Source organism: Stegostoma tigrinum, chromosome 1 (assembly GCF_030684315.1).
Source record: "Stegostoma tigrinum isolate sSteTig4 chromosome 1, sSteTig4.hap1, whole genome shotgun sequence".
NCBI classification, from domain to species: Eukaryota; Metazoa; Chordata; class Chondrichthyes; order Orectolobiformes; family Stegostomatidae; genus Stegostoma; species Stegostoma tigrinum.
The window spans coordinates 56,149,794-56,163,572 of NC_081354.1; the positions used below are offsets into that span (position 1 = coordinate 56,149,794).

At 43.3% G+C, this 13,779-nt stretch overlaps 1 protein-coding gene across 3 annotated transcripts in view; it reads left to right on the top strand.

Annotated features, from left to right (window-relative positions):
- The window catches only part of afap1 (actin filament associated protein 1), a 294,973-nt gene that overhangs the window by 266,412 nt on the left and 14,782 nt on the right, over positions 1 to 13,779 (top strand). For all 3 annotated transcript variants that reach the window (XM_048546338.2, XM_048546346.2, XM_048546355.2), the window contains 2 exons: positions 7,860 to 8,053; positions 11,407 to 11,571. In XM_048546338.2, the coding sequence (XP_048402295.1) occupies positions 7,860 to 8,053; positions 11,407 to 11,571 (359 nt within the window). The remainder of the gene's footprint in view (positions 1 to 7,859; positions 8,054 to 11,406; positions 11,572 to 13,779) is intronic.

Sequence of the window (13,779 nt, forward strand, 5' to 3'; positions counted from 1 at the left end):
TGAAGACAGATCCAAAGTACCTATTCAACTCATCTGCCATTTCCTTGTTCCCCATAATAAATAAATTCACCCGTTTCTGACTTCAAGGGCCCAATTTTAGTGTTAACCTTTTTTTTTCTTTTCACATACCTAAAAAAGCTTTTACTATCCTCCTTTTATATTTTTGGCCAGTTTTCCTTCATAGCTCATTTTTCCTGTGTATTACCTTTTTAGTTATCCGCTGTTGCTCTTTAAAAACTTCCCAGTCCTCCGGCTTTCCACTCATCTTTGCTATGTTATGTTTCTTTTTTATCTTTATACAGTCCTTAACTTCCCTCGTCAGCCAAGGCCACCCCTGCCTCCCCTTAGGATCTTTCTTCCTCTTTGGTATGAACTGATCCTGCACCTTCTGCGTTACATCCAGAAATACCTGCCATTGTTGTTCCACTGCCATCCCTGATAGGGTATTGTACCACTGAACTTTGGCCAGCTCCTCCCTCATAGCTCCATAGTTCTCATTATTCAACTGCAATACTGACACATCCGATTCTCCCTACTCCCTCTCAAACTGCAGATTAAAACTTATCATATTATCGTCACTACCTCCTAATGGCTCCTTTACTTTGAGGTCCCTGATCAAATCCGGCTCATTGCACAACACCAGATCCAGAATTGCCTCCTCCCTGGTAGGCTCCAGTACAACTGTTCTAAGAATCCATCTCGGAGGAACTCCACAAACTGCCTTTCTTGGGGTCCAGTACCATCCTGATTCTCCCAGTCTTACCCAAATGTTGAAATCTCCCATAACAACTGTAGTGATACCTTTGTGACAGACCAATTTCAACTCTTGATTCAACCTGCACCCTACCTCCTGACTACTGTTTGGGGGCCTGTAGATAACTCCCATTAGGGTCTTTCTACCCTTAGAATTTCTCAACTCTATCCATACTGACTCAACATCTCCTGACTCTGTGTCTCCCCTCGCAAGGGACTGAATATCATTCCTCACCAACAGGGCCACCCCACCCCCTCTGCCCACCAGTCTGTCCTTTCGATAGCACGTACAGCCTTGAATATTCATTTCCCAGGCCCTGTCCACTTGAAGCCATGTCTCAGTTCTCCCCACAACATCATGCTTGCTAACTTCCATCTGAGCCTCAAGCTCATCCACCTTATTTCTTATGCTTCGTGCATTCATATATAATATTTTTAATTTGTTTCTCCCTTCACCCTTCCTATCAATCCCTATTTCACTTGGCCATACTGTACGATCCCTTCTTGTGTTTTCTGCTCTGATTCTGTTGTCTTTCTTAACCTCTCTTATTCTCACTTTCCCTTTACTTGATTCTTAAGTTTCCAGTTTGCCCCCCCCCCCCCCACTACTTAGTTTAACACACCTGTGTTGCAGTGGCAAACCTGCCTGCCAGAATGCTGGTCCCCCGATTATTAAGATGCAAACCGTCCCTCCTGTACAATTTATTCTTGCCCCAAAACATACTCCAGTGATCCAAGAATTTAAATCCTTGCTTCTGGCACCAGTCCCTCAGCCACATGTTCAAGTCCTTTATATCTCTGCTCCTGCCCTCTCCAGCCCGAGGAACTGGAAGCAAACCAGAGATAACCACCCTGGACGTCCTGCTTTTCAGCCTTCTTCCGAGCTCTCTGAAGTCCCGCTGTAGAATGCCCCTCCTTTTCTTCCTGACGTCATTAGTGCCGACATGCACCACCACCTCTGGCTCTTCACCTTCACCCTCGAGGATTCTCTGCACTCTATCAGTGACGTCCTGGATTCTGGCACCAGGAAGGCAACACACCATCCTCAAATCTCGCCTGTTGCCGCAGAAACCCCTGTCAGTCCCTGTCACAATGGAGTCCCCTATTACCACAGCTCTCTGTGATACCTGACTTCTCGGCTCTGCCTCGACACCAAATTTTGACTCGCAGACCTGTCCACCTCTCGGACTGGCAGTGTTGTCTGTCTTGACAGTTTCCAAGACTGTCAGCCTGTTTACAATAGGCGCTTCCCCTGGGGTTTCTTGTACTTCATTCATGTCTTCCTTTGTCATCGACATCCAGAGACACAAATAACATTCTCAGGACCTGGGTTTGAATCCCACCACAACAGATGATGGAATTTGAATTCATTAAAATATATGGAATTAAGAATTTAGTGATGACCATGTATCTATTGTCGATTACCGGGGGGAAAAAAATCCATCTGGCTCACTAATGTCCTATAGGGAAGGAAAGTGCCATCTTTACTTGGTCTGGCCTACATGTGACTCCAGACCTACAGCAACATGGCTGACTCTAAACTGCCCTCTGGGATAATAGCGATGGGCAATAAGTGCTAGTTAGCGATGTCCTCGTCCTGTGAATGAATAAAGAAATCTGTTTCAGTAAAGAATGTGAAACCTTTGCACCAACCCACACAATGTTATGTGAACAGACCTGAATTATCTGGATTTGGTGTTAACAGAGCAAGCTTTTGTAACATTACTTATCACACTGTTTCTTTATCTTCAGGTGAAATAGAATAGTGAAGAGAGTCACATGATTTGCAATACATCCTGCTCAACAGCCAGTCTCTCTGACTTGGTTACCATGGGGACAAGACAGCCCAGGTCATGTGCTGTTAAGTGCTTGATTTATCAATAAAGGCAAATGTTCTTGGTATTGCAGACTTCTTATCTAGTCTTTGTATAGAGACAGAGAGAGAAAGAAAACCACAATTAGCAAAATAAAAGTCAAAACAAGGAAAAAGTGAACTGTGGATTGTTTCCTATTGTAAGAGCAGTTTGGTTATGTGTTTTAGTTTTTGGACTGAGATGGGAATAAAATTGATTTAAAAACCACTGATTGCTGAAGGATTGAGGCACTTTTTTTAAAGCGAGTTACCCGATGCTCACTGTATTTGCTGTTTGTAGAGCTGCTTGTTCAAACAATTGTAGAACGTTAGTTACGGAGGAGCTGCAGCACGTTTGAATGAAGATTTAGCCAGCAACAAGTGGCTGATTTGTCTATGGACTGGTGACCAGTTTTTGATAAAAGGCCTGCTGTCTACCAGCAATTATGTGATTTGGTCCCAGGTAGCTAAATAATTTAAGGGTATAAATGTTTCTGCCAAACAATCAGACTTTTTTTAATTTCAAAAAATATACTTTATTCATTAAAGTCTTTGTGTGTGTGTGTGTGTGTGTGTGTGTGTGTGTGTGTGTGTGTGTGTGTGTGTGTGTGTGTATTGACAAAAAAGCATTGTAGCATATTACCCAAAAAACTAAAGACCTCTCATGCACAACTAATATATACATATATTTGAGACCACTAGGATGGACTGATTACTGAACGGACCCCCATTTACCCTCAGGAAAAAGACTTCAGACAGTGGTCTTTCCTCACTGTGCCTTGGCAGCAGCTGCCCCAAGCTTTAGTGAGTCTGTCAGCATGTAGTCCTGAACCTTGGAATATGCCTGTCTGCAACAGTCAGTTGGGATCACCTCCCTGTTCTGAAAGACCAATAAGATTCGTGCAGACTAAAGAGTGTCTTGCACTGAATTGATGGTCCTCCAGGTGCATTTGTTTGTTGAGGTGTGCATCCTGGGGAACAGCCCATAGACCACAGAGTCCTGCATCACAGAGCTGTTCGGGATGAACCTTGACAAAAACCATTGCATCTTCCTGCAGACTTCCTTTGCAAAGAGCACATTCCAGAAGGTGATGTGTGACAGTCTCAACCTCAGCGCAGCCAGTTCGAGGGCAGAGTGTAGTGGCACAGGCTGACCAGGCATACAAGAAGGACCTCACACGTAGTGCACTTGTCGCTACCAGCCAAGCGACATTTTTGTGCTTGTTGGAAAGTTCTGGTGAAGAGACATTCTGCCAAATGGCTTTGACAAGTCTGCACAGGGAACCACGCAATGAGATCCACCCTGTCCTTCTCCCGCAGGGTCTCAGCAGAAACTATCAGACCTCTGGAGGAGAAGGAGCTGTTTCTGCTCTGCAGTAGAACAAAGTCTCAAACCTGAAGATAGCCAATTTATTTTCCCTTTTAGTCGCTGTATGCTATGACATATAAAGGTTTTTTTAATTAAGAAGCTTGAACCAATTGCCCTGTGTCCCCAGCAAATAATTTAAACTATCTAGAGAAAAGAAACAGAAAAACAGTGTTCTGAACACTAAAAGGATAATCTCTCACTGTGTGGACTGGAATCACTGAACTGCCTTCCCAGAGTTTCTATCCATCCACAACACCCACACGTTTTGTTTCGTATGTGTGTGTAGGGGAAGTTTATAAATGAATTTGAGTTTTAACTGGTAGAATTATATGCTGACTGTTTCTAATTTTTTACCTGTAGCTAGAGTCTGTCTCATAAATAATGACTGTTCTTAAGCTTAGAAACCTGATTCATGCTTTCAACCAACCTTGGCCTAAACCACGGAAATATTGTGGAATTTTGTGTACTTTAAAAATCTTTAACTATTGTCATGTCTCTGGGGAAAACACACTACCACGGTGAAATCCGGCAGTGAGTGTGGTATATTCTTATTGGTCATGTTCAGATTTTAATGTGCTTAGCAGTAGTTTCAGTAGTAGTTACATACTAAGTAATATTTAGCCAGCCTAAATTTTAGTTTGTTGCAGCAAAAGTCTTAAAACATGAAATCTCACTAATTGAATATCTTTTTTGGAATATCACTGTCTCTATGGCAAGTGTAACAACAGTGACTGCAGAAGCAAACAGAAAAGAATTATCAAGTTGGCACCTTTTGCATTGCCAATAGTTCAGTCTTATCTGTCTGGGTGCGATATGATTAAATTGGAGTCTTCTCTATTAATTAGAGATAACACGGTGTAGAGCTGGATGACCACAGCAGGCCAAGCAGCATCAGAGGAGCATGAAAGCTGACAATTCGGGTCTAGATCCTTCCTCAGAAATGGAGAGGAAGGGGGTTTTGAAATAAATAGGGAGAGAGGGGGAGGCAGATAGAAGATCGGTAGAGGAGACGATAGGTGGAGTGGACACAGACAGGGATGGAGCCAGTAGAGGTGGAATTAGGTCAATCCAGGGAGGACGGACAGATCAAAGGGGCAGGATGAGGTTAGTAGGTTGGAGATAGAGGTGGGGCTTGAGGTGGGGGGAGGGTTTAGGTGGGAAGAAGAACAGATTAGGGAGGTGGGGACAAGCTGGGCTGGTTTTGGGATGCAGTCGGGGGAGGGGAGATTTTGATGCTTGTGAAGTCTACATTGAAACCATTGGGATGTAGGGTTCCCAAGCAGAATGTGAGGGGCTGTTCCTGCAACCTTCGGGTGGCATCGTTGTAGCACTGCAGGAGGCCCATGATGGACATGTCGTCTGAGGAATGGGAGGGGGAGTTGAAATGGTTTGCGACTGGGAGGCGCAGTTGTTTAGTGCGAACCGAGCTTAAGTGTTCCGCAAAGCAGTCCCCAAGCCTCTGCTTGGTTTCCCTGATGTGACCTCCTCTACAATGGGAACAGCGGATGCAGTATACCACATTGGCAGATGTGCAGGTGAACATCTGCTTGATGTGGAAGGTCTTCTTTGGACCTGGGATGCGCATGAGGGGGGAGGCGTTGGGGCAGGCTTAGCACTTCTTGCGGTTGCAGGGTAAAGTGCTGGGTGTAGTGAGCCTGGAGGGGAGTGTGGAGCAGACAAGGGAGTCCTGGAGAGAGTGGTCCCTCCGCAAAGCAGATAAGGGTGGGGACGGAAAAATATCTTTGGTGGCCGGGTCGGATTGCAAATGGCAGAAGTGTTGGAGGATGATGTGTTGGAGCCGGAGGTTGATGGGGTGGTACGTGAGAACAAGGGGGATTCTGTTTTGGTTGTTGTTGTGGGGACGGAGTGTAAGGGATGAATTGTGGGAAATGTAGGAGACATAGTCGAGAGAGTTCGCGACCACTGAGGTGGGGGAGTTGCAATCCTTGAAAATCGAGGACCTCTGAGAGGTACGGGAGTGGAATGCCTCATCCTTGGAACAGATGCGGCGGAGGCGAAGGAATTGGTAATAGTGGATGGCATTTTTGCAGGAAGGTGGGTAGGCGAAGGTGTGTTCTAGATAGCTGTGGGAGTCAGTGTGCTTGAAATGGATATCGGTTTCTAAGTGGTTGCCAGAAACGGAAACAGAGATCCGGGAAGGAGAGAGGGGTATCGGAGATCGTCGAGGTGAACGTAAGGTTGGGGTGGAAGGTATTGGTGAAGTGGATGAACTGTTTGAGCTCCTCGTGGAAGCACGAGGCGGCGCCAATACAGCCATCAATGTAATGGAGGAAGAGGTGGGGTTTAAGGCCAGTGTAGCTATGGAAGAGGGATTGTTCCACATAACCTACAAAGAGGCAGGCATAGCTTGGACCCATGCAGGTACCCATGGTCACCCCCTTTGTCTGTAGGAAGTGGAAGGAATTGAAAGAGAAGTTGTTGAGGGTGAGGACGAGCTCAGCTAAGTGCATGAGGGTATCGGTGGAGGGGTCCTGTGGGACAGGAAGAAGCAGAGGGCCTTTAGGCCATCTGCCTGAGGAATACAGGTGTACAGGGACTGGACGTCCATGGTGAAAATGAGGTGTTGGGCACCGGGAAATTGGAAGTTTTGAAGGAGGTGGAGGGTGTGGATGGTGTCTTGGACATAGGTGGGGAGTTTCTGGACTAAAGGGGAGAAAATGGTGTCGAGATAGGTGGAGATGAGTTCAGTGGGGCAGGAGCAGGCGGAGACGATTGGTCAACCTGGGCCATCAACTCTTCTTGATTAACCCTACTCTATTGATATTCGACAACCAACTAATTATTCTCAAGTGGATGTGACAGAGTTACAGAGCTTTCCTCTGATGCATTAATATTCTGACCTCTCTTCCCAACAGCCTGTTATCTTTGGTGTTGAATGGGGGATTGCCTGTATGTTTGATTACTAGATTTATAATCTTTTCCAAAATATTCCCAATAATGTCCCTAGTACAACCCTTTGCACTCTGCATTTAACAGTACCTTGGGATGGTAATCCATTGTGCCAGCCTGTGAGCTTAGATGGCTCACAGCAGGTCACAACAGCTCAGTTTTGGACTGGTGCTTCTTTGCTGTGCTAACATGATGTAATCAACATGAGGACAAATGTCCCATTGCTAGTTTTAAAATGTTGCTTTTGCAAGGCTAGTATCCAGTGCTACTAGTGTCTACAACCGTTGGAGATCGTACATATTTGATTTGAATCTGAGTCAAAGTTGAGGATTCCCAGCATCCATTCACCCAGAAACAATGATCCATTCAGCTGCCTTGAGCATTATTACCTTCCCATGCTCTATAGCCAAGGTTTCCTTCCTCCAATTTGGTTGACTCTGAACTGCTCTCTGGGCAATTAGGAATGGGTAATATATGCTGCCTAGTAGTGATGCCCTCATCCCATTAATGAATAATAAAAAAAATCCTAATACCCTTTCCAAATTCATTTTTATTTATCTGTAGAAAATAATTTAATGCTTGTTTCCCTACAGGGGTAAATCTTTTGTGAACTGTCTGTTGTAAGTTCTTTTGTTTCTCGTTGAAGAGAAGACTATTGAAGCATCTCAGTAAAACCATCCTATATGTTTCAGAAATATTAACATCTCCTGTAATCAAATGGAAAAACCACCATGAATCTTTATCATTTCTCTCATTGGAACATGTACTTGTTTCATTTTATTCTTACCCTGTCACATCTTTCAACCATTAAACTTACTTCCACTATCGTTCAAAAACATCCAGGGATACTGCAGCAGTAATTTTAACCACTCCCACCCAATGGGAAGGGAAAAGTTTGGTCCAGAGGCTCACTGCACCCCCATGTCTAATTTTATATTCTATTGTCTTGCACTATTTATTTTTAAATTGAAATAGGTAAGAAGTTTCAGGCTGCTCTGGAGACCAAGCTAAAGAAATTAGAGGAGGAGTGCAAGATCAAAGAAACTGAACGCGTGAACCTGGAATTGGAGCTGACGGAGGTGAATGAAAGCTTGAAGAAAGCGCTTGCTGGAGGCCCCACACTGGGCCTGACAATAGAACCAAAGTCATCAAGAACCTCAAGCCCGCAGGTAAATACAAACAAAATGTAGGAGAAACAGTATAGGATGGACAATGGAATCTTCTCCTCACCATTGTAAGTATGTTTTGTACACATCAAAGTTAAAATGTGGTTTATTTTAAAAATGCATATAGCCTAGTAATTGATTCACAGACATCCCAATCATAATATGTGAGATTATAATTTCTATTGAGTTCAGTTTCACAGTTTACCATGGTAGGTTTTGAACTGGTCCACTTTTTGGGTACATAACTGATTGCGTTTGCTCTGTCATTCCCTAACAGGGAGGCCCAAGAGTCACCCAGTATTGGTTCTTAGGTGTGATTGTGAAACTTTGACTTAGTGGCGCCACTCATCTTTCCAGAAGAAGCTCACCACTTCGGCCCATTCACTTTGGGTAACCCGAAGCTGACAGTGGCTCTTGGGGGGGGTGGGGAGGTGACAGGCAAAAGAGGGAGCTCATGACTTTCAAAAGGCAAGAGGAGCACTCCGGTACCTCTAGGCTGCACAAGGATTTTTTAAAAAATCTTTAAAATAGCTTTTGTTGGCAACCACTTGCTCAGTGTATCTCGAGCTGGAAAACTGAAACAGTTCAGGTTGTAGTCTGGGAAGCAAGATTTCAGTAAAGTGTTTTTAAAATGGCTAACACAGGTGGTACCTGTGCAATTGAATCTAACCTTGGATATATTTCAGATCTCTTTCAGGCATAAAATTGTGTCCGGGGACTTCCTTCCATTCTTCATCCCTAAAACTGACAGTGCAAGATCCATTTTCTACCCTTCCATCCCAAACTTATGTTTAGAAAACATTTAATCTCATTTAACTGTATCATGAATCGGCATTTATGGAGCTTGCCCCAAGAATTGTGATCACCACCTGCTCAGTAACAGAATGAACACTAGGGATGGGTCTTGGAGAGAATTAAGTCAGATAGCGAGTTTTGAAAAGATTTGTGGCTCAGGTTGAGGTTCTGGATGTGAGTTTGCTCGCTGAGCTGGAAGGTTAGTTTTCAGACGTTTCGTCACCATTCTAGGTAACATCATCAGTGAGCCTCCGACAAAGCGCTGATGTTATGTCCTGCTTTCTATTTATCTGTTTAGGTTTCCTTGGGTTGGTGATGTCATTTCCTGTTCTTTTTCTCAGAGGATGGTAGATTGATTTGGAGCCAATGTGTTTGTTGATGGAGTTCCGGTTGGAATGCCATGCTTCTAGGAATTCTCTTGCGTGTCTCTGTTTGGCTTGTCCTAGGACGTCCTTCAAACCAGCGTCTACAGGAAAACAACACATACGGACCAAATACTGAACTACAGGAGCAACCATCCCAACACCCACAAACGAAGCTGCATTAGAACATTATTCCAACGAGCCACCACACACTGCAGCACAGAGGAACTACGAACAGCAGAAGAAAATCACCTGTACAGCGTATTCAAAAAGAATGGGTACCCGATGAACACAGTCCGCTGATTTCTCAGCAACAACCCCAAGCAAACAGACAAAACGGGCCCAGAAACCATAACCACTCTCCCCTACATCAAAGACATTTCCGAAATGACTGCCAGACTACTCAGACCTCTTGGCATCAGGGTAGCCCACAAACCCACCAACTCACTAAAACAGCAGCTAATGAACTTAAAAGACCCTATACAGACAACAAGCAAAACGAACGTCATCTACAAAATACCTTGCAAGAACTGTGACAAACACTACATTGGACAAACAGGCAGAAAGCTAGCCATCAGGATACATGAACATCAACTAGCCACAAAACGACATGACCCACTATCACTCGTATCCTTACATACAGATGAGGAAGGACATCACTTTGTGACAACACATCCATCCTAGGACAAGCCAAACAGACACGCACGAGAATTCCTAGAAGCATGGCATTCCAACCGGAACTCCATCAACAAACACATTGATTTGGAGCCAATCTACCCAGCTCTGAGAAAAAGAACAGGAAATGACATCACCAACCCAAGGAAACCTAAACAGATAAATAGAAAGCGGGACATAACACCAGCGCTTCGTCGGAGGCTCACCGATGGTGTTACCTAGAATGGTGACGAAACGTCTGAAAACTAATCTTCCAGCTCAGCGAGCAAACTCACATCCATTAAGTCAGATATCGTTGCAGCAAACAATTTGATATGTGGATCCCATTGGCCAGGGTTTATAGAAATTCCAGCTTACAGTCACATGAAGTTACTTGGTGCTGTTTGGTTACTGATAGTGCACCTTACAGTCTGAAATATCTTCTTTCAATATTTCTCATGAGCTCTTCTCTGTATAAGTGGCCCGTTTTCCATCTGTCCAAGACATGACTTTGACAGTGCAAATTGTTCCTCTTAGATGATGTCAGTGCTTGGTGGTCAAATAGGAAATGTAGGAATGAACTTTTTTTAAAAAAAATTTAAATAAACAGTACCTTTCAGTTCTGATGCAGCACCATGCCACTTTATGGGTGTGTGAGATACTAGCCTTGTACTTTCCAGAAATTGGAAGAATGAGAGGACATTTTGTTGTCTGGTCCATTAAGGAGTTACAGGTTTGATGCAGAAAGGATCTGCAGCAGTTTACCCTGGTTTTGTTGTATAGAACCAGTGAGAACAGTCTCAGGATAAGGCCAGAGATGGCAGGAACTGCAGATGCTGGAGAATCTGAGAATTTTCTGATGAAGGTTCTAGGCCTGAAACATCAGCTTTCCTGCTCCTCTGATGCTGCTTGGCCTGCTGTGTTCATCCAGCTCTACACCTTGTTATCTCAGGATAAGGCCAAGCCATTTAGGAAAAGCATAAGGAGGAACTTCTTCACCAAGAGTTTAGGTAATCTTTGGAATTCTGTACCCCAGGGAGCTATGGAAGCTCAGTGTTGAATATGCGCAGGACTGGTATTGATAGACTTCTAAATATGAGTAATGTCGAGAGCAAAGAACAGGAAAATGGCCTTGAAGCAGTTGATAAGCTATAATATATTTAAATAATAGAACAGAGTCGCAAGGCTGAATGGTGTACTCCTATGTTCTGGTAAACCAATAAATATACAGTTTTGGTTAACTGGTCTCAGCTAGTTTCCTTTCTCCATTAGGCAAAGGTGTTTATTGCACAGAAATTAGTTATTGAAGAAAATAATAAAATGGTTGATTGTACCACTTTATTCCCCAAGCTTCTGAGCAAAGCTTTCTCCAGTTATATGTAGTAAAACAACAAAGGGTCCCAACCGCTCATACACCTAATAGTGATACAAAATGTTTCCTAAAATATGTGTTTAACCGAGAGCAAAATGGAAACATGTACATCCTGCAGTCGGGGAAACCTCTTGATTTGAAATATTTATTGCATTATTTATGGTTCTTTGCAGTCCCCTGTGTTTATGCACCGCACCCTGGACAATTCTCCAGCTTCCAGCTGTGATACAAGTGACACTGAGCCACTACCACTGCCTGTAAATGCAGCTGCTCTCGGAAGAAGACCCCCCTCAATGGTTTCTTCCCCAAGTCGAGGCCATGTACGCAGGAAGGCCAAGGTACGGAAGAATCAGTACAATATTGCTCCTTGTGTAATTTCACTGTAAGTCATTTTTGGTGATATCTGAAATGCAAGCAGCTGCCTAAACAGTGAGGAAACATTTCATAAAAAGTGTAGTTGGGGCTGCCTCATGTCTTTGGTTGTGCTACTGGTGTTAGTTCCAGGAGAATGTATTCCTTGCAAATTATAATTAAACAGAGCTCAGTGCACATGACCTTGTAAGCACTGTAGCAGCATACCTCTTGTGGAGGACAGACAGTGTCATAATGAGAACACAACAGCCTGGAAGTTGAAAATAGGTTGTCTCTAGCCTACGATGCAATTTCTCCATAATTGTGCCAAAACTGCAACAGGAAATCCCCCACAATAACAGAAATTTCTTCCTCAATTTAATGCCCATAATTCTTAGAAGGCAGCCCCTTGAGACCAAAGATGATTTTAATCCATTCCTGCAGTTGTAGGTCTTGAGATGACTGAAAGCTGCAATGCTGGACCCCTATACCCTTACACAGGATGGATCAGAGGTGTTTGAATGGATGAGTGGGTGCTTTAAAAGATATTAATATTCCTAATAGCAGAAGTGGCCCAACACTTTTACCAAAAGTTATCAGTGAACCAGTTGTATTTTATAGGATGGTAAAACTGTGGAATGCCTATTCACAAAAAACCATGAATTAAATTCTAAATCAGTAGACTTTTGCTAGCTAAGGGTAATAGGGATGTGGTATGGAATCAAGGCAGGTGGATGAAGTTAAGATATAGATTACCTGGGGTCTCATCGCATGACGGAAATAACAGATGTGTGGTGCAGAGTGATCTCCTCCAGATCCTATATTCCTGATTCACAGCTTTTCTGGTTATTTGCTAACAGTGATAAGTGAATGAAATTGGGTGCTCAGCTTGCTGTGCTGGGATTTGAAATCAGGACCTTCAGTTTGTTAATTTAGTAACACAGTCACCAAGCTACCACACCCTCTTTTATGTACAGGTTTTATTCTCAGGAAAAAAATTTTACCATCCTATGTCTTAGAATGAGCAAGTGTAATTTGGCTTCCCTTCTGTTTAATAACTGAAATCTAGCCTGAATAACAGCAACTGATAGATTACATAGACTAGTTACTTTACACTCAATCCAATTTTATTTTTGGCTGTTATCAGTGTCTCACTGACAGGTTAGACCACAGAAGACAGTGGGCCTGTCCGCCAAAAGAAAAGTCAGGGCCAAGCCCACCTATAGCATCATGGGAAACCATGAGAGGATTTTATAGTTATCAGGCAATTAGATGCTACAGGTTGTACCTTTTGTGCAATAATGTCCTAAATCCCAGATTTTCCAGCCGATCGGATGACCAGCAACTCTCAAATCCCAGCAGTGCTACCTGGCATAGTGGGCCCTGCTTTGACTACAGTCCCAAAGAGAAGGCTGGACTGGAAGGCACGTGGGACAGCCTTGCCAGTGCAGGTTAGACAGGCCCAGGTAGAGGGAGGGAGATGAAGGTGATGATAGGAAAATGGGTGGTGGTTCAAATGGGCACTTTCAGGGAAGCCATGCCAGTGACGATGAATGGTTTATATGTCAGACCTAACACACAATTCTGGAAGTTATTGTTTTTCTTCCTGTTTCTTGTCTTTAATTCATTCATTAACTTCTTAACTGCAATGTAAATGGGTTGTCTAAATTTTACTTAGTAAGACCAAACATTTCATTCCTAACAGGTGTTAGTCATTGGATCACAGAGATGACAAGATGATAAAAGGCCAAAGTCCATCTAGTTTAGCTTCTATCATTCCTGGCCTCAAGATGCAGTGTGGCATTACTGACTAATCGTAATATTTATTCTATCAGTTAGCCAGAATGGATCTAAAGAAGGAAGTCTACAAACCTTTTGAGAACCAGACCTTTGCAGTCATCTGTTTTTCAAGCCTGCTACATGGGTCAAATCACTAATTAATCATGTTCTAAAAACTGAGAATATTGCTTTATGGTGACATTGAGTTGGAAAATCTGAAGCCTTGCATGAGTGAGAACATTGATTGTAGGTAATAATTACAATTGAAACTCATTAAGCGAGCAACATTCTCAGTGCTTTTCTTAATTTAAATAAGAATCAGGATATTTGAAAATAAACACAAGAAATTCAGAAACATCACAAGAATCCATGCTAGATTCGTGGAAGGTAACTTTTAGTTTGTTAAATAGCTCAGT